The sequence below is a fragment of the Eubalaena glacialis genome, chromosome 1 (genome assembly GCF_028564815.1).
Source record: "Eubalaena glacialis isolate mEubGla1 chromosome 1, mEubGla1.1.hap2.+ XY, whole genome shotgun sequence".
Lineage (NCBI taxonomy): Eukaryota > Metazoa > Chordata > Mammalia > Artiodactyla > Balaenidae > Eubalaena > Eubalaena glacialis.
In genome coordinates this window covers 162,031,925-162,049,829 of record NC_083716.1, presented here as the reverse complement: position 1 = coordinate 162,049,829, position 17,905 = coordinate 162,031,925, and the positions used below count along the sequence as shown (strand labels likewise).

The window sequence follows — 17,905 nt, the reverse complement described above, 5'->3', positions numbered from 1 at the left end:
AAATCTCTAATTCAAAGAATTCCTTTCATTTAAGGGTTATATTATAAATGAGCTTGTAGCTTTTAACATTGTGCTTTGACTTTCTTTTTTAAACAAAAAACCTCATTTACCATTGGAAAATTGAACAAAGACATCATACACGATATTTCTAAAGACAGCTATGAGTGTTGGTGCACACATGGAATATGTGACTTAACTCAGCAGATAGCAGAGAACCTTGAACTCTTATCATTTTAAATTTTGTTAATATATTGTGAGACTCTACATTTAATGCTGATTTTATTTTAGCACAACATTGCAAAATAGCCTTTATGTTTATTATGGGAGAATTAAAGTAAATAAAATACCATGCCTCACTTACAAAAGGAGAATTTTCCAACATCCTCAACTATTCAGAATATCCCTGAGAATCTAGAAATACTACCTAATATAAAACCTAGGGCTTAAAATAGCAGGGATTCAGAGTAGGAATTGAGAATTTAGTTCTTTTACTCTTCTAATAGAATCTGGTGTCATAAACTATTGGCTTAGAAGCAACAGATTATAGGAGAATGGGGCTAACAAAGTAGTCTGCAACGTGTAACGACTTCTGACAGGAAAGAGAATAAAAATTTCTTAAAGGCACTGTGGTCTTACGTCTATTTACCTTTTCCCTGTGTCACCTCATTAGCTTGGATGGTCATTATCCGAAATATTTGTTAATTCGTAATGATAACCCCTTTAGTATGTTTTGTCAGCCGTACTAAACAGATTTCCTTTAAAAGGGGATAAGTGTTAAAAATATTTTCATAGAGTTAAGCTTATATTATCATTTACATGGAGCACCTCATTCCCCAATAATGCTGAATAGATGAGATATCTTTGTTACCCCTAAAGAAAAATTTACTTTAACTAGAATGAAAGCTGAAATATTGAGTGCAGATCTTTAAAGCTCAATTTATACTTCTATACTAGCATTGGCTAATAATAATATTGTAGATAGGTAGATTCTGAGTTCATTTATGTAAGAAATATCAAGCTCATTTCTGATATAACCCTATTACAAATCGTTGGTGTGCATAACTATCTATCTACCTGTCAATGCTAGTATATATGTGCTGGAATTTCATAACATACATTTGACCCCATTTTGAATTTAGTATCTTTAAAAAAAACAAAAAACAAGTAGTTTTATCCCTGGGGAAAATACTATTTTATTCCAGAATTATGCAGATACTTTCAGGGAGTTTTTGCAGTAGCCAACAGCTTTTGAGAAAGTAGCATTGTGAGAAGAAGCTTTCCTAAAACTTACTGTTATTTAAAGTTTGTTTTTATTCTTTAATTGCTGCCCTGGAATTTACAGAACCTTTGCTCTATAAATGTAGTAATTTTTTTTTTTTTAAAGGGTGGTAAATCTTACTGTATAGAACTTTTATCTCCTTTTAAAGTCTGTTTTCTTTGATTGTATTTAAAAAGCTATGTAGTACGTAACTTCTTTTTTTCTCTTTAATAGCAATGATCAAAGCTGAAGAAAGCAGGTAAGCAGTTTTGGACATCAGTACATATTTACAAATTTAGTATCTCCTATAACATCCTTGTTTTAACTGTCTGTATAAATCGTATTTTACATGGTAGGCCTGATAGTTTGATGTCTTCAGAGGATTTGGGGTAGGGAAAGAGATGTTTACTCAAGATACACACTTGATGCTTTCCTAGACAGTTATTAGAATTTGGACAGCATCCTTAACAAAAACTGTTACAGAAAAGTCCAAAATTTGATTTGAATTAATTTGGGAACGGATGAAGTATTGTATCAGTATATCTCCCTTCCTTTACTCAGGTTTTCCTTTTAATGGGTGAAATGAAATTAATGATATAGGTCAAATTTTATGGCATAATACAATCTGATAGGACATTTTGTAAATGAAAACAGTTATTGGACTTTTGAAATGCAGATTGTTGCATGAGTGCCTATCATACATTATCACGAATGTTTGCTGAATTAAATCAAAGTAATTCAGTTTCATACTGTGGTTTTAATCTTTTTGAATGGCTTAATAGTTCGGCAGCACTGCCGTTTTTCCCTTATACTAGTTTCTCTTATTCATTTGATTTTATGATAATTTAAAACTAACTTTATTTGGCTTTGTGATTATTCATAATGAACTGACTAGCTTTCTCTTTTTTAAATATATAGTAAACAAGAAGAGTGCACCACATCAACAGCCCCAGTTCCTACAACAGAAATTCCAACCACAATGAGCACCATGGCTGCTGCAGAAGCAGCAGCTGCTGTTGTTGCAGCAGCAGCTGCAGCAGCAGCAGCTGCGGCTGCAGCCAATGCAAGTGCTTCCACCTCTGCTTCTAGTACTGTCGGTGGAACTGTTCCAGTTGTTCCTGAGCCTGAGGTTACTTCGATTGTTGCTACTGTTGTAGATAATGAAAATACAGTAACAATTTCGACTGAAGAACAAGCACAACTTACTAGTACCTCTGCTGTTCAGGATCAAAGTGTTGAAGTGTCTAGTAATACTGGAGAAGAAACATCTAAGCAGGAAACTGTAGCTGAGTAAGTTTAGTAACTTGTTTTCTGCAAATCAGTACCAGACTTCATTAATATAAGAAATTGCTGGTTTAGTCAGTGGCCATTAAGTGTTTAATAAAAGTTTTTTGAGAATCAAAACATAAGCCTTTAGATAATGGATAATTTTTGAGATTTTTTGTGGGGTCATGCTTTCAAACTATTGCAAAACTAATCCACACAAGTTTAGGAAGCAGAGCTGGTTATAGGGTAAGAGACAAATTTGAAGGAGTGCCAAAAACCTTAGTAATCAAAATGCAGTTTTTTAAATCAAAATCAATGCAAAAATCGCATGATTAATAAAATAAAATTTTAAGTAAAGACAGGATCAGAATTACTGATTTTCTTTCTACTTCATTCTGAAATATGGCTTACTATAGCACTGCAGGGAAGTTGCTGTAGTTCAGTATTGAACAAACAAGCAAAAATCAAGTAGACAAAAATCAAGATAACACTTAAACAGTGTACAGGAAAACTGTTAGTGAGGTTAAATTGGTACAACTTTTTAATAAGGCCAAATAGCTGCATCTCTACGTTTACAGTTTGTATGTACCCTATGATCTAGTAATATTTCATATGGCTGTGCTTTTTATAGCTATAAAAAGTAACCTTGAGCTGTGCTTCTTGATTTTAAAGATATCCACATATATTAAAAAAAATGTTAATCATGATGTCAAGATCCAAACATGATCACCCATCTTAATATTTAAGTATATTGATTTCATCTTCCTACCCCCTTTTTTGATTATTTTTAATGTTCATTTTCCAAAGTATGAAAATAGCTTTATAATTTTTTCTGATGTTTAGAAGTTCAAAAAGATATCTATATAGTATATTTGAAGGCATAAAAGAGTGACAGTTAACATTTTAATTATATCCTTCCTTTTTTTGTGCATTTAAAATATGTGCATATTTTAAATTTTAAAAATGTATCAGAGACGTCTACATCAGTAGAGATCCATACCCTATCGTGTTGAATATTTATTATTATTTATATAATTCAACATGATATTATTTATATATACATTAATTTAAGTATTCTCCTACTGATAGACATTTAGCCCTTCTACAATAATATTGTTTACATCTTTTCATACCTATTGTATTTTTTCACAATAACTTGTTTTTCACATTTTTAACAAAACTGTTTTCTGCTTCCTTTTTTGTTTCCTTATTATAGTGCTTGAGTCAGTATAATAAACTTGATTTTAATTACTTTGAACATAGATCATTTACAGCTAGTAATTTTTGGCTGTGCTCTTTACAATATTTTTGATGATTTTAAATAAATATTCCAAAATAAGGTTGCTTGATTCAGAGGGTATGAATTAATTGTATTTTTTATTAGTGTGTATTCCAGAATATGCATTCAACTTAAAGGTGGAGGATGGGGTTTGTTTTTTGGTTTGTCTTTTCCTGCATTCTCTTCTATAAAGGAAGAAATGTTACGATTATACAATTTTTTCATAAAGATCCCTCAAACAAGCACAGTTGACAATTCTTGGGTAATTCTTTCTGTTTGAGATCAGTGTTGGGCAGACTTTTTCATAAACCTTCAAAGAGTAAATACTTCTGGTTTTGTTGGTGATACAGACTGTTGGTGATACAGTCTGTCACAATGACTCAATTCTGCTGTGGTAGTACGCAGTCAGCCATAATCAGTATGCAAACTCTTGAGCAGGGCCATGTTCCAGTAAAGCTGTATTTACAGAAATTGGCAGCAGGCTGGATTTGACCCATGGGTTGTAGTTTGCCAATCCCGATTTAGATTGATCTCTACATCTTTATTATATTTTATGCACACTTGTCCAAATCCTATTATTAAGACACTAAAATGAGGACGCTGAGTAAGTTTTATAAGCCATTTGAAAGTATTAACTTGTGGGCTAGTGAAACTAGTGTTGTAGTGTAAATGTTTATTTTAGCCTTTGTACAAGGCCTTAATAACCGAATGTTAGAGGAAAAAACTATATAGTACTTTTATTTCTTTATGTTGCATTAAATGTGTCTCATGGAGACTTTATTCTAAACTTGTCAAATAAGTTTAATTTGTTTACCTCAACAGCAAATAATAATAACACATTATTTTCCTAAATAAAGCAAGTATTTATTTAAATTGTAAATACAATGTATAAATTTCTCTCTAGTTTTACTCCCAAAAAGGAGGAGGAAGAAAGCCAACCAGCAAAAAAAACATATACTTGGAATACAAAGGAGGAAGCAAAGCAAGCATTTAAAGAATTATTGAAGGAAAAGGTATTTATAATAGAGATTTTTATTATAAGTATCTAATAAATGAAATTATCCTTCAGTGCAGTTTGTACCTTGATGCTTTTATTAAAAATACTAATTTTATAAACGGCTGTGACTGAAAATGAACTAAAGTTGTCTTTTTTCTTTTTTTAACTTTGAGAAACTGACTTTCAACCAAAAAGAATGTGTAAGGTACTACCCAGCACATTCCACCTCAGTATTTAATATAAGGTTTTTTATTCATAAAAATTGTTCTGTCTTCTAATCAGTAGTCTGAGGAAGAAGTATTCATGGTCTGTTTAAATTTCAGTTTTTCTTTTTAGTCTATAGATACATTACACAGATTTGCTTGCTTCAATAAATTATTTTTTAGACCTTTTTTCAAACTCCTGCAAAGGGAAGTGGTTGATGTTTGCAGTGAGTATTATACTTTGTTCCCTGTTGTATGACTTACTATATTTGTGTGAAATTTTAACTTTTCATTAAATGATTTTCAGCGGGTACCATCTAATGCTTCATGGGAACAAGCTATGAAAATGATCATTAATGATCCACGATACAGGTAACAGTTTGATTTTTTTATTTACTTTCCACCTTGAGCAAACCAAGCCTAGAAAATTTAAATTATGTAAAATAATACAACTTTTCACTCCATGGTCTTCTGTTATTTTGGATACCAATAATAGAGTTGCTTTATGTCTGATAAGAACCAAAAAAGTTAAAAGGCTTGTCATATAGTCTGGGCACCCTGCTATAGATGTTAGAATTATTTTTAAAGTAGAAATTATTTTCTGTAATTATTTGCTATCTTTAATAACTTACTGACATTTTCTTAATTTGTGAATGAAATTTATTGTTTTTTCAAAGCACTAACATTTGATCATCTTACCTTCATTTACTCTTATACGATATTTTTCTATTTAGTGCTTTAGCAAAGTTGAGTGAAAAAAAGCAGGCCTTTAATGCTTATAAAGTCCAGACAGAGAAAGAAGAAAAAGAAGAAGCAAGATCCAAATACAAAGAGGCTAAGGAATCCTTTCAGCGTTTTCTTGAAAATCATGAAAAAATGACTTCCACAACTAGATACAAGTAAGATTTTTACTGATCATGGTGTATGTTTACTGTACTGTTTCTGTGTCAGACTTTTTACCAAGTGCAGTAACTAATCCAGATGTTCATTAAAGCTAAATGATTGTGAATGTGACAGTTTCATAAGGTAAAAGATAAATCAGTAGTTAAATGTGTAATTTATAGACTTACTGAGTTATTAATTAGGGACTACAATAAAAAAGGGAGAAATACTTTATTTCAAAGTGAAAGCTTGACTCCTTTCTCCTTAATACAAGAATTCAAGATGCAAGGGTGGGGGGAGAGATATGGGAATATATGTTTATGTATAGCTGATTCACTTTGTTATACAGCAGAAACTAATACACCATTGTAAAGCAATTATACTCCAATACAGATGCTAAAAAAAAATTAAAAAAAAAAAAGAATTCAGATTTTTTTGTATTTGTGGAATAGAAATAGGCTATTTTCATTATGTATAGCATTTTTGAAAATTTACATTTATATAGCATTCTTATTTTTGGAGTGCTTTGTTATTTAAAATTGTGAGTAATTCATTATTAACATCTTTGCAATAAGCTATTACGTTCATTTTCCCTATATGTTTTCTTACTTTCCTCACTTTTCCAGAAAAGCCTTAGTGAAGAACTCTTCCATTTCTTTCAATAGTCTGATTTTATCTGTTAACTAAATTTCTTACAGTTTATTGAAGTCTGTAATTTAGTTCCATGGGCAGTTTGGTAGTCTCTGTCACTACCCTGAGAAATAGAGGTATTCTTAATTACAAAACATCGCTCAATTGGAATTATCTCCTCTATCTCTAAAGGAGAAATCAAGGCCTAAGCTGTTTTGTTCTTTTTCTTAATTATCCAGTTTTCTTTTTTTTTTTTGAACCAGTGAAACCACATCTTTTTTTGAAACAAAATCAACAAAATTTATCCAAAAGTTTTCTCTTATAATACAATCATGAACTTAAGAGTGGGAAAGAGTGTTCATTTGGTGGTATTAAATTTAGAATAAAATTAAAATGGTTTAAAAATTTTATGGTATAGTATAGAGTAACATTTAATCTTTTTAACAAATAGAAAAGCAGAGCAAATGTTTGGAGAGATGGAAGTCTGGAATGCAATATCAGAACGTGATCGTCTTGAAATCTATGAAGATGTTTTATTCTTTCTTTCAAAAAAAGAAAAGGTATTATTCACTCTTACTGGTGTTTATTGATAAAACAAGATGTTTCTTCATCCTGTTTAGGAGTTACTTTATAACATGTTCATTTTTGTTGGTTTATCTAGTTTATATGGTGCAACAGATCTATTTATTAGAAGTTACATTTAAAAACAGCTCCTATAATAATTAGTACTGATGTGACCATAGTAGGTAGAGATTTGTGCAACTGATACTTAGATTGTCATTAATTGGCTGTCTTATGCCCACTTTGAAAAATACTTATTTTTAGCTTGTTGGTTTGAAAAAATACTCAGTGTTTTTGCTTATAAGGCATTTATTTATGATTATTTTACAAGAACAGCAGTAATGTGTAATTGTTACCATTAAAATGTATTTGTAAGATAGTGTTTTAAAAAACTAAAATACTATCCTACAAATACATTTAGTTTTGCTCATGTCTGTTTTGTTATTCACTAAGTTGTATGCTATCCAGTCTTCCAAGAGACTTAGAGAAATGTAAGTATTATTGACAAAAATTTGAACATAGCTGAAAGTGGTTGAACACATTATCATTTACCTGTTGTGTGATTTGTAACTTTCGTTTGGACAGTGTCTACAATGCATAGTTGTGGGAGGAGAGATTTTGCGAGGGGGTGAGGGAGGTGGGATTCCAGCTTTAGAAGAGAGGTTAAAAAAAAAAATTTGAAGGTAAGAGCCAAGCAGTTAGGCAAGAGCACTGGAAAGGTAAAGAGTGTTGATATTTAAAGTAAATGGGTAACATTTGAAATTTGGACATCAGTTAGAATGTGAAGAAACCTTCACTAATTGCAGTTTATATGTCATACTTTATTTGAAATTCAAAACATATATTCATATTTTTGATTTAGGAGCAAGCAAAGCAGTTGCGAAAGAGAAATTGGGAAGCCTTAAAAAACATACTTGACAACATGGCTAACGTGACATACTCTACTACTTGGTCTGAAGCCCAGCAGTATCTGATGGATAATCCAACTTTTGCAGAAGATGAAGAATTACAGAGTAAGAATGATGACTAAGTGGAATGAACAGTTTTTTAAAAGTTGTCCAGCAGGGAAGAATGGTCACTTTTTTTATGCGATCACTAACTGAATTTTACATAATTGTTTGTCCATCCTTGAAAAGCTGTTTTGTTTGTTTCCAAATAGGCTATTTCTTTCTAATTGAGTTTTGTGATTCAGGACAAAATATTTTCCCCAAAATCTGAAGTTAGCTTTATCAGGTATTCTTGAAATATGTTTATTAGGTCAAGCCTGAAATTGTCCTTTGCCATTTATATGTGACTTAGTGGGAACCAAATTAATAACCACATTTTACTCATGTTGTCCTCTCGAGGTAATGACTTTAGAGATTTGCTTGCAAAAGGCAAAAAATGGATTAGCATTATTTTACAGTAAGCTTCCCGAAGTTCTGTCTTTTTCTGATCTACCTAGTTGCTTTTTAAATTACAGCTTTCTTGATTATCCTTCTGAATACCATACTTCAGTAAGTTTGAGGGAGGGCCTAGAATTCTGTATTTTGAAAAACTCCTTGGGTAATTCTGATATTGCTGACAAATTTATCACAACAGTTTTATTTTCATTTTATTACTTGTGTCGTATGTGTTGTCTCTGTTGCATCCTCGGATTCGGGGGCTATGTTTTAATGAGGTCTTTTTGAAATTTTTCACATGGGAATTCCCTGGCGGTCCAGTGGTTAGGACTCCGCGCTTCCACTGCAGGGGGCGCAACAGGTTTGATCCCTGGATCGGGGAACTGAGATCCCACAAGCCGCACAGCGTGGCCCCCAAAAAAAAAAAAAAATTATAAATGAAAGAAAATAAATTTTCCTTGAACACTTCCTATTTAGATAATTAGAAGTCATATTTGAGTTTAAATATAAATATTTTGGTAAAACGAATTTGAACTTTGTAGGGAGTTAATGCAAATAAGTAAACTGCTTTCTTTACTGATATTTGACGTTTTAATTTTTTTCAACTGAAAAAAATTCTAGACATGGATAAAGAAGATGCGTTAATTTGCTTTGAAGAACACATTCGGGCTTTAGAAAAGGAAGAAGAAGAAGAAAAACAGAAGAGTTTGCTTCGGGAAAGGAGACGACAGCGTAAAAACAGAGAATCTTTTCAGGTAATTTTAAAAGCTCTGTTTTCTAGCTTAATTGTATAATACGGTTAATGACCTGTAACAGTGATGTAAACAATTTTGAGAATCTTGATCTCAGATCATTAACTTGGGCTCTTGCAGAGGATCCATACAAATTTAACTCTTAAGTTCTATAGTTAGTTATGAATCCACTTAAGGAGAGTAGCTATTTCAGGCTAGGGGAACATAGAAGGCTGTAGCAGATTTGGTATTTAAAGTGAGCACTGATAGATAAGGTTTCACTTGGGAAAGAGGAATAGATATCATGAGGGGAGACTGAAAATAAAATATGTGTGATGAGTTATTAGTACTAATTGATTTTTAGGTTCTAGAGAATGGTTTTGAGGATGGGCCATAATTGTTAAACACTATACAGAGGAGCTAAAATTACATGTTCTGTATATAGGCCAGTGGCTTATTTTGACCTCCAAGTATCACTTTTAGTCTGTCAGTAATGGAGGCTGTCACAGAGCAATGAATTTTTGCATTTTATATTTCACCAAATTTCCATTTCAATAATAATTATAATAATAGCAGTTAGCATTGATTGCTTATTGCTATGCTTTTAAAATTTATAACCTCTTAATTTTTATGATAGCCTTATTTTATGATAGTAGGTACTATTTTTGTTATGTCATTTTATATAGGTAAGGAAATGGGCTTAGAGAGATGAAGTGACTTGCCCAAATTCAGCTACTGAGTAGTGGAGCCAGACTTTGAATCTATGCTGTGTTTTAATTACTGGGTCTCTTTCATTAAACGCTGTATTAGGGTAAGTGCTAAGTTACAGTGACTTAAATAAGAGGTGTTATTTCTTGAAAGAACAGTTGTTTTGGTTTAGGGTAGAGCACATTGTCATCTCCTAAGGCAGTGGTTCTCAAAACTTCGCATGCATCAGAATCACTTAGAGGGCTTTTAGAAAATTCCCCATGGTGCCAAAGATCACTAATCATCTTAAATGACACAGCCAATAGCATTATTGCAGTCTTCATTCCATAAAAACGTAACATTTACTACTCTCTATGGTTTCCTGTTAGTGGTTTCCCAAAGGATCATTCGGAGTATTGTTAAAACCAGGGACTGTTGAGCCTCACCCCCAGAATTTGATTCAGTAGGTCTCTTTTAAGTTGTGAATATACCTTTTAAAGGAAGTATAGTAGCAGAGGAAAATTACTGAGCTGAATATCTGAAGCAAAACATGCTAACACCAGTTATATCAATAGTAATCAGAAACGATGCCAGACACATAAAAGCCATATTTTAGGCTTAGCAAAAGATGCTTGTGGCGTTGGTATTAGGATTTCTGATCCACGTTCTCCAGTTTCAGTATTGACATTGTACTTTCTCTTTTATTTTCTGTGACCCAGATTTCCTTATTTTTGTTGTATTTTACCTTACAGTTCTCCTTATTTTAAACCATTGCAAAAGCTTCATAAGAGACATTAAAGCTCAGTGGTTGCAGAAGAGTATTAATCAACCTCCTGAAAATCTGTTCTCCCCTTCCTAGGCACATGGCTCCTTAGTTAAAATCTAAGTTTTCTAGCCTCGTTTGTAGCTACTTGTGGTAACGTGACTAAATTTTCAGCAACTGAATGTGAAGGAGACGAGTAGAACTCCAGCATCATTTTTTAATTAATTAATTAATTAATTAATTTTTTTTTTTTTTTTTAAATTTTTGGCTGCATTGGGTCTTCGTTGCTGTGCGCAGGCTTTCTCTAGTTGGGGCAAGCGGGGGCTACTCTTCGTTGCGGTGCATGGGCTTCTCACTGCGGTGGCTTCTCTTGTTGCGGAGTACGGGCTCTAGGCGCGTGCGCTTCAGTAGTTGTTGCACGTGGGCTCAGTAGTTGTGGCGCACGGGCTTAGTTGCTCCATGGCATGTGGGATCTTCCCGGACCAGGGCTTGAACCCGTGTCCCCTGCATTGGCAGGCGGATTCTTAACCACTGGACCACCAGGGATGTCCCACATCATTGGTTTTTGAAAGAACTACCATTTCAACTTCTTCTAAGCTGAAATGTGGTCGTGGGGATAACATACCCTAATCATGCAGAGAAAGCTAATGGCCTCGGGCAGTTCTCTAAGTATGGGCCAGCATATCACTGTCTCTTGGAAACTTATTAGAAAGGCAAACTCTCAGAACCCCACTGAGACCTAATGAATCAAATTTGGGGCGGGGAGGGGGACTACAATCTGTGGTTTTGTTTTTACCATTTCTTCACATGATTCGTTGAGATACCACCTAAGGTAATTTACCAAAAGTGGCAAATGTTGAGATTCTTTATGAAATAAGACTGAAAGAATTACAGTTAGATGTAACATTTAAGGTCAGTGACTGTCGACATCTAGGGGAAGTTAAAGAGTTGCCAAATAGTTTAAAGGTAAATAGAGGCAAAATCAGACCTTTCTCTGATGTTTTGATAAGACAGTTCAAGAGTACTCTCAGGGTTAAGAGTGTGGCTTTTCTTTGATAAGAGAGAACCAGTCAAGAGGGAGAGAAGAAAGAATTGAAGGATAGGGGTATTCTGTTATTAAATAAAATCTTTGAAGGTTTATTCAAGCATATGTGAGTAGTTACATTATGAACCTTATATAAGGAGACAAAAAGAAGGAAGGAGATGAGGGAAAAGACATATTATTGAGTTGGCCTGAGGCAGTGAGTGGTGTTCAACTAGTGCTTTTGTTGATGGTCATGATTTGGGGAGAAGTTGCTACTAGCATCTAGTTGGGTAGAGACCAGAGGTATTGCTGAACATCGTCCAATGTACAGGACCACCACCACCCCCCCCGAAACAAAACAAAACAAAAAAGTTTACGAGCTCCAAGATGTCATTAGTGCCAATGTTGGGAGCCTTCTCCTCTAAGGGAAGGAGAAATAACCAGCCTCAGCCATCTTTGAAGCAACTTGGTTTCCATCTTCTCCTCCCCTTCCCAAGGTGGGGTTAGTAAATAAAAGAGAGAAAGAGCCATACAGTTGTAGCATAATGGTTTTCAAACCTGAATTCACATAAAACTTACCTGGTGATTTTTAAGAAATAAATTACAAATATCTTTATTTTAATTCATATTTTCTTAAAAAAAAACTCAGATGATTTCTAATTTTCATTCAAGTTAGGAGATTAACTACTGAAATGGATTCAGTGTCGAAATTCTATGACTTTTATCAGCAACCTAGAAGTGAAACAAATACTAGCAAAGCAGGTATGATGAAGTAGATTTTAAGATCCTAGAGAGCATCATTGAAGATGGTTTCTAAGCTGTTTTAGGGACTCAAAAGAGGGAGTAGGTGAAGAACCTTGGTTATCACACAGCAGGGGTGGGTTGAGCTCCCATTTATGTTGAAGGGTAAGGACGAAAGGATAGAAATTAAGTTTGAGGAAAAAATTTTGGAAATAGAGACTGAATTGACATGCTTATTCCCATTTGGAGAGAAGTATATTTTACATGTCTGGTGTCATTCAGGACAGTGCTACCCAATAAAAATTTGTATGCCACATACATGATTTTAATTTCTTACTAATTTAATTAATTTTAGTAACCTTTTATTTCACCCAATATATCTAAAATATTGTCTTTTAACATGCAACCAATATATTTTTTTTAATTTATTTATTTTGGTGATAAACCTTCAAAATCATTGTGTGTTATATACTGCTGGCGTTGAACAGTGCAGGTATAAGAATTTTAGGAGCAGATGTGGCCCCTAATTTAGGGACATTTATAGAATTAAAACTCCCTAAGGATTTCAGGAAGCAGGAAATGTGGAAATTGCTGAGTACTAAAGTCCCACTATGTTGCCCTGAAAGTTGGCAAATAGTAAAAAAAGGATAAAGTGAGCATATAAAAATTTAAGTTATAACAATAATATGGAAGAAAGGAAATAGGTTTTAAAATCAGACCTGGGGGTTGAGTCCTAGTTCCCCACACTATATGTATGTTGCTTTAGTAAAATTATATATCTTCCTCTTAGAAAAGAAAATTAAATTAAAAAATCCTTCAGAACACATTAGGCGTTATGTTTAAAAACAAGTGTATTTTGCAGTAAATGTGCATGCACATTCTTTAGCCTCATCATTTGAGATAACATCCAGTGTTTTGACTTTATTTGTATATGTTATTTGCAAACTGGAAATGATGATCTATCTTAAGGGACAGTAAAATGAAGCCTGGAAAGGTAATGTAGCTTTTCAACAGTCCTTTTCTCTGAAGGCCAAAATAGTTTTTTGCCTAAAAGCTGATTTTACTTTCATCAGAGAGCAAATATGCTTTGCACCTAAACATATTTGTGATAACATTGGTAGAGGAGTTTTAAATATAGCTGTTTTTAACATGTATTTTCATTCATGTTATACCAGTATTTGTAAAGTCCTTAAAGATGGCTTTTCAATATATAATGGGTTCGTTGTTGTCCCCTTCCCCCAGATATTTTTAGATGAACTGCATGAACATGGACAACTGCATTCTATGTCATCTTGGATGGAATTGTATCCAACAATTAGTTCCGACATTAGATTCACTAATATGCTTGGTCAGCCGGGTGAGATTCTTCTCTTTCCTAATTTGTAGTTATGATAGTTGGAATGGGCCAGAGGGAAAGGTGGTTGTGTTGGGGCATGGGGGGTGCTTTCTTTTGTTTTATAAACAAAAAAGTAATTGCAGCTCTTTGATTAGAGCTAGCTTTTGACTTCTTTAGTTTTTTCATTAGGATCAACTGCACTTGACCTTTTCAAGTTTTATGTTGAGGATCTTAAAGCACGTTATCATGATGAGAAGAAGATAATAAAAGACATTCTAAAGGTAAATAGTATATACTTGCTATTATTAACTAGGATACTTGCTGTTAACTGTTAATCCGTGCCATATATTTTAAAGTGATACTGTGTTCCTTTGATTAGTGTTATTAATATTAACAAGATTTCTGTTTTTTAGGATAAAGGATTTGTAGTTGAAGTAAATACTACTTTTGAAGACTTTGTGGCAATAATCAGTTCGACTAAAAGATCAACCACATTAGATGCAGGAAATATTAAGTTGGCTTTCAATAGTGTAAGTTATCTTTACTGTTATGAACAACTAGATTAATAGTATAGTTTTTAATATATTTGGCCAAAAATACTTAAGTTGTATGTAAGCTACTGAAATAAGGGAATAGGAATAGTATTTTACAGAGCAGTGGACACTTTTCCAGGGTAAGGTAACAGAATATAATGTACTTAGATGATGGCTGATGGTAAGCTTCCTTTCCTAAAAATAATTGGCTCTCTAACTTATAGATGATAGGAGAATATTTAAATTAATTGTAATGAATTATTTCAGTTAACACAGATTGTACTATTATAACTTATTAAATATGTTTTCTAAAAGTTACTAGAAAAGGCAGAAGCCCGTGAACGTGAAAGAGAAAAAGAGGAGGCTCGGAAGATGAAACGAAAAGAATCTGCATTTAAGAGTATGTTGAAACAAGCTACTCCTCCAATAGAATTGGATGCTGTCTGGGAAGATGTATGTATACTTGTAAATTTTTTCCTTTACAACTGAAGATAAAAATTTTTAATTTCTTTCTCATAGTCACAGAGATAACTAGAGGAAAGGAAATAAACACTTTGAGGGGGCTGGGCTGTCACAGTTTTCGCTTGCTGCTATGATTCCTTTTAGTCATATTGGTATACTCGTCTCAGTATTCATATATTTATTCCATATCTGAATTTTTCAGATCCGGGAGAGATTTGTAAAAGAGCCAGCATTTGAGGATATAACTCTAGAGTCTGAAAGAAAACGAATATTTAAAGATTTTATGCATGTGCTTGAGGTAATTTTAGTTTTATCATAAGTGGCTGAAATATTACAAAATATATAAAAATTTTTTAAAAATTGAAGAATTTAGAATGATCAAAGTATGTTTCTTAAATTACACTTTTAAGTAATTTTATACAAATGTACTTACTACCTGGGATGATTAGGGAATGGTTTATTCTATAGAAACTGCTTTTAAGTGAAACAAACTAAGCTTGCATGGGAATTTAAAGATCTGTTTAGTGGACACTTTTCATATTTGTTTCATACTTATACAGTGGTACAGAAATTCATCAATTTAGCAGTCAAATGGGGTGACTTAGTAAACCTAAAAAGAAATTAGAAACAGATAGAAAACAGCTTTTAAGCACATTTCAAATATTATACTACATTAGATGTGTTGGAAGCTCAGAGATGTTCTGAAAAATAATGGAATAAGGTAGTAAGTTTTTGTTAAAATAATAAGTAATGATAAAATTGCAAGTTATTCCACTAGCTGAATTAAGGGTATTTTGATGAAGATTTCAGATGGGCACTTGTAGATAGTAAATACGCTAAATTGACCAATAATTTTTGAATAATATTATTTGCTGCCTATATGGGCCAGGCACTGTTCTAATTGTTTTACAGATATTACATATATGAGCTTAATCCTCATAACAACCCTATGAAGTTACAGATGAGCAAACTGAAGCAAAGAGAAAAAGTAATTTGCATGGAAGGGATTCCAACATAGGCTTTTGATTCCAGGGCCAATGCTTGTAACAAATATGCTGTGCTATTAGTAATAGACAAACCAATACTTTACAGCAAGCCGACGTTAGCACATACTTAATATTATAGTGCTGCCCATGGTCACTGGGCATAGCAGGTCACTTAATTGACTGTTGACTGTTGCATTGGATTTATTGTTCTTGTTGAATATCATTGTTGACAACAGTTTGCTCTGTTAACATGTCCCACATGTACCATATATTGTTTCCCAGCTGCCTCTAGATCTAGTGCGTTGGCCTATAGATCTTTTCTACTCAAAGTGTGTTTCAGACCAGCAGCATCTGTATTACCTGGAAACTTGTTAGAAATACAGAACCTCAGGCCCCATCGGCAGAAATCCTGTATCAGAATTACCATTTTAACAAGATTCTCGAGCACTAGAATGTACATTTAACTTTGAGAAGCTCTGCTCTAGGTAGTGTCTTAACATTTTCCCCCAATTCAGGAATCTCCAACAAGATTCTTTCATGATCTGTGCTGGGGGGGTATTAGTGGTGAGGTCATAAATGGAGCAAATGATGGCAGCATAGGGAAGAGCTGAACATATCAGAATAGGATTTGGACCCCAATAATGTGGGCCTTGAAGTAGAAAAGGAAGAAGAGTTAACATTCAGTGACAGAAAAAAAGAATGAGGACTGCCCTGGAGGTCCAGTGGATAAGGCTCTGCGCTTCCACTGCAGGGGGCGCCAGTTTGATCCTTGGTCAGGGAAAAATCAATCTGTCAATCGAGAGAGAGAGAAAGAGTCCCTGAACCAGATTTTCTGTTTCCACTTACTTGTAAACTGAAGCAGAATTTATTTTCAAAGGCTTAGATATGTTTGGGGGCAAGGAGTTTTTACTGCATCATTTCCCCTTCCCTACTAGCTTGATAATTATTTTAGTGAAAGAATTAAAATCCACAGAGACAACATTTCCTTTTCTGATTTCATGTGTAGTTAGATTGCCTTTGGATATCTTAAGCTTGGCTAGGAAGGGAATGCTCCTTGGGTGAAAAGAGCTGATTTTGCATTTAATTTCTGAGACCAACCTCCTTTATGGATGATTCTGAGGTAGTTCTTTATTTCAGTGCTGAGCCACGTTCATCAGAAAAGCCATGTATGAATATAATTATATTTTGTTGTTTTTGAAAGTAGTGTAACTATTCTGCAGATTATACCTTTATGGAGGGTATCAATTGTCCCTACTGTACCCACACCATTCTCATTGCTAAAAAAAAGTATTTTATTAATACTTTTAAACGTTGTGTTTAGATGTCCAAATGAGTGGGTACAGGATAGTTAAAATGTTCTCTTCTGTTCCTTGTTAAGTGATAGTAACTCTTTGCACCATTTCAAGGGGGGAGTACATCCTAAATACGCAAAATGAATGCAGTTTTACTCTAAGAACCTATTTGTAAAGCTTTTAAAAATTCTCCATGATCTACTGTCTAAAGTGTGAACTTCTGAAATTTTTTTCTTTTGCCCCTGTAGCATGAATGTCAACATCATCATTCAAAGAATAAGAAACACTCTAAGAAATCTAAAAAACATCACAGGAAACGCTCCCGCTCTCGATCAGTAAGGAAGTTTATTAAAAATGGCACCATAAGTGTATTGAAATATTTGTTAGCAGCTTTATGAATGAAATTATTTGCATTGTGTAGGGGTCAGATTCAGATGATGATGACAGCCATTCAAAGAAAAAAAGACAGCGATCAGAGTCTCGTTCTGCTTCAGAACATTCTTCTAGTGCTGAATCTGGTAAACATATCTTTTAACTTGATTAAAATCATTGACACTTGGACGTCCTCAAATTCTGACACTTTTCTTTTTGTGCTGCTTAGAGAGAAGTTATAAGAAATCAAAAAAACATAAGAAGAAAAGCAAGAAGAGAAGACATAAATCTGTAAGCAAACTCTTAATTTTTACACCGTACCTAGGCTTTTGCCCTTCACTTTCTCAGTGGCAGTAGAAATTTCTGTCTAGTCCGATGCAGTCAACAGAGTTTAGGTGTGTACCTAAACTCAAGAATTTCATAGTTGTTGCTCACCTTAATCTTTCATTAAAATCCTTTGGTGAACTTTGAAAAAAAAATAACACCGTGTTAAGACTCCCACTCTGGTTTTTTATAGTAA

General features: G+C 33.5%; 1 protein-coding gene across 8 annotated transcripts in view; it reads left to right on the top strand.

Moving 5' to 3' along the window:
- PRPF40A (pre-mRNA processing factor 40 homolog A) overlaps nt 1-17,905 on the top strand; it is a 53,784-nt gene that overhangs the window by 33,856 nt on the left and 2,023 nt on the right. For 4 of the 8 annotated variants that reach the window (XM_061183964.1, XM_061183950.1, XM_061183938.1 and 1 more), the window contains 16 exons: nt 1,493-1,517; nt 2,177-2,548; nt 4,708-4,816; nt 5,311-5,375; nt 5,738-5,902; nt 6,967-7,075; nt 7,939-8,089; nt 9,080-9,213; nt 13,647-13,761; nt 13,930-14,021; nt 14,154-14,270; nt 14,589-14,726; nt 14,938-15,033; nt 17,262-17,348; nt 17,435-17,531; nt 17,615-17,676. In XM_061183964.1, the coding sequence (XP_061039947.1) occupies nt 1,493-1,517; nt 2,177-2,548; nt 4,708-4,816; nt 5,311-5,375; nt 5,738-5,902; nt 6,967-7,075; nt 7,939-8,089; nt 9,080-9,213; nt 13,647-13,761; nt 13,930-14,021; nt 14,154-14,270; nt 14,589-14,726; nt 14,938-15,033; nt 17,262-17,348; nt 17,435-17,531; nt 17,615-17,676 (1,934 nt within the window). Of the gene's footprint in view, nt 1-1,492; nt 1,518-2,176; nt 2,549-4,707; nt 4,817-5,310; nt 5,376-5,737; nt 5,903-6,966; nt 7,076-7,938; nt 8,090-9,079; nt 9,214-13,646; nt 13,762-13,917; nt 14,022-14,153; nt 14,271-14,588; nt 14,727-14,937; nt 15,034-17,261; nt 17,349-17,434; nt 17,532-17,614; nt 17,677-17,905 lie in introns of all 8 variants that reach the window. The other 4 variants (XM_061183957.1, XM_061183946.1, XM_061183932.1 and 1 more) reach the window with 1 other exon arrangement.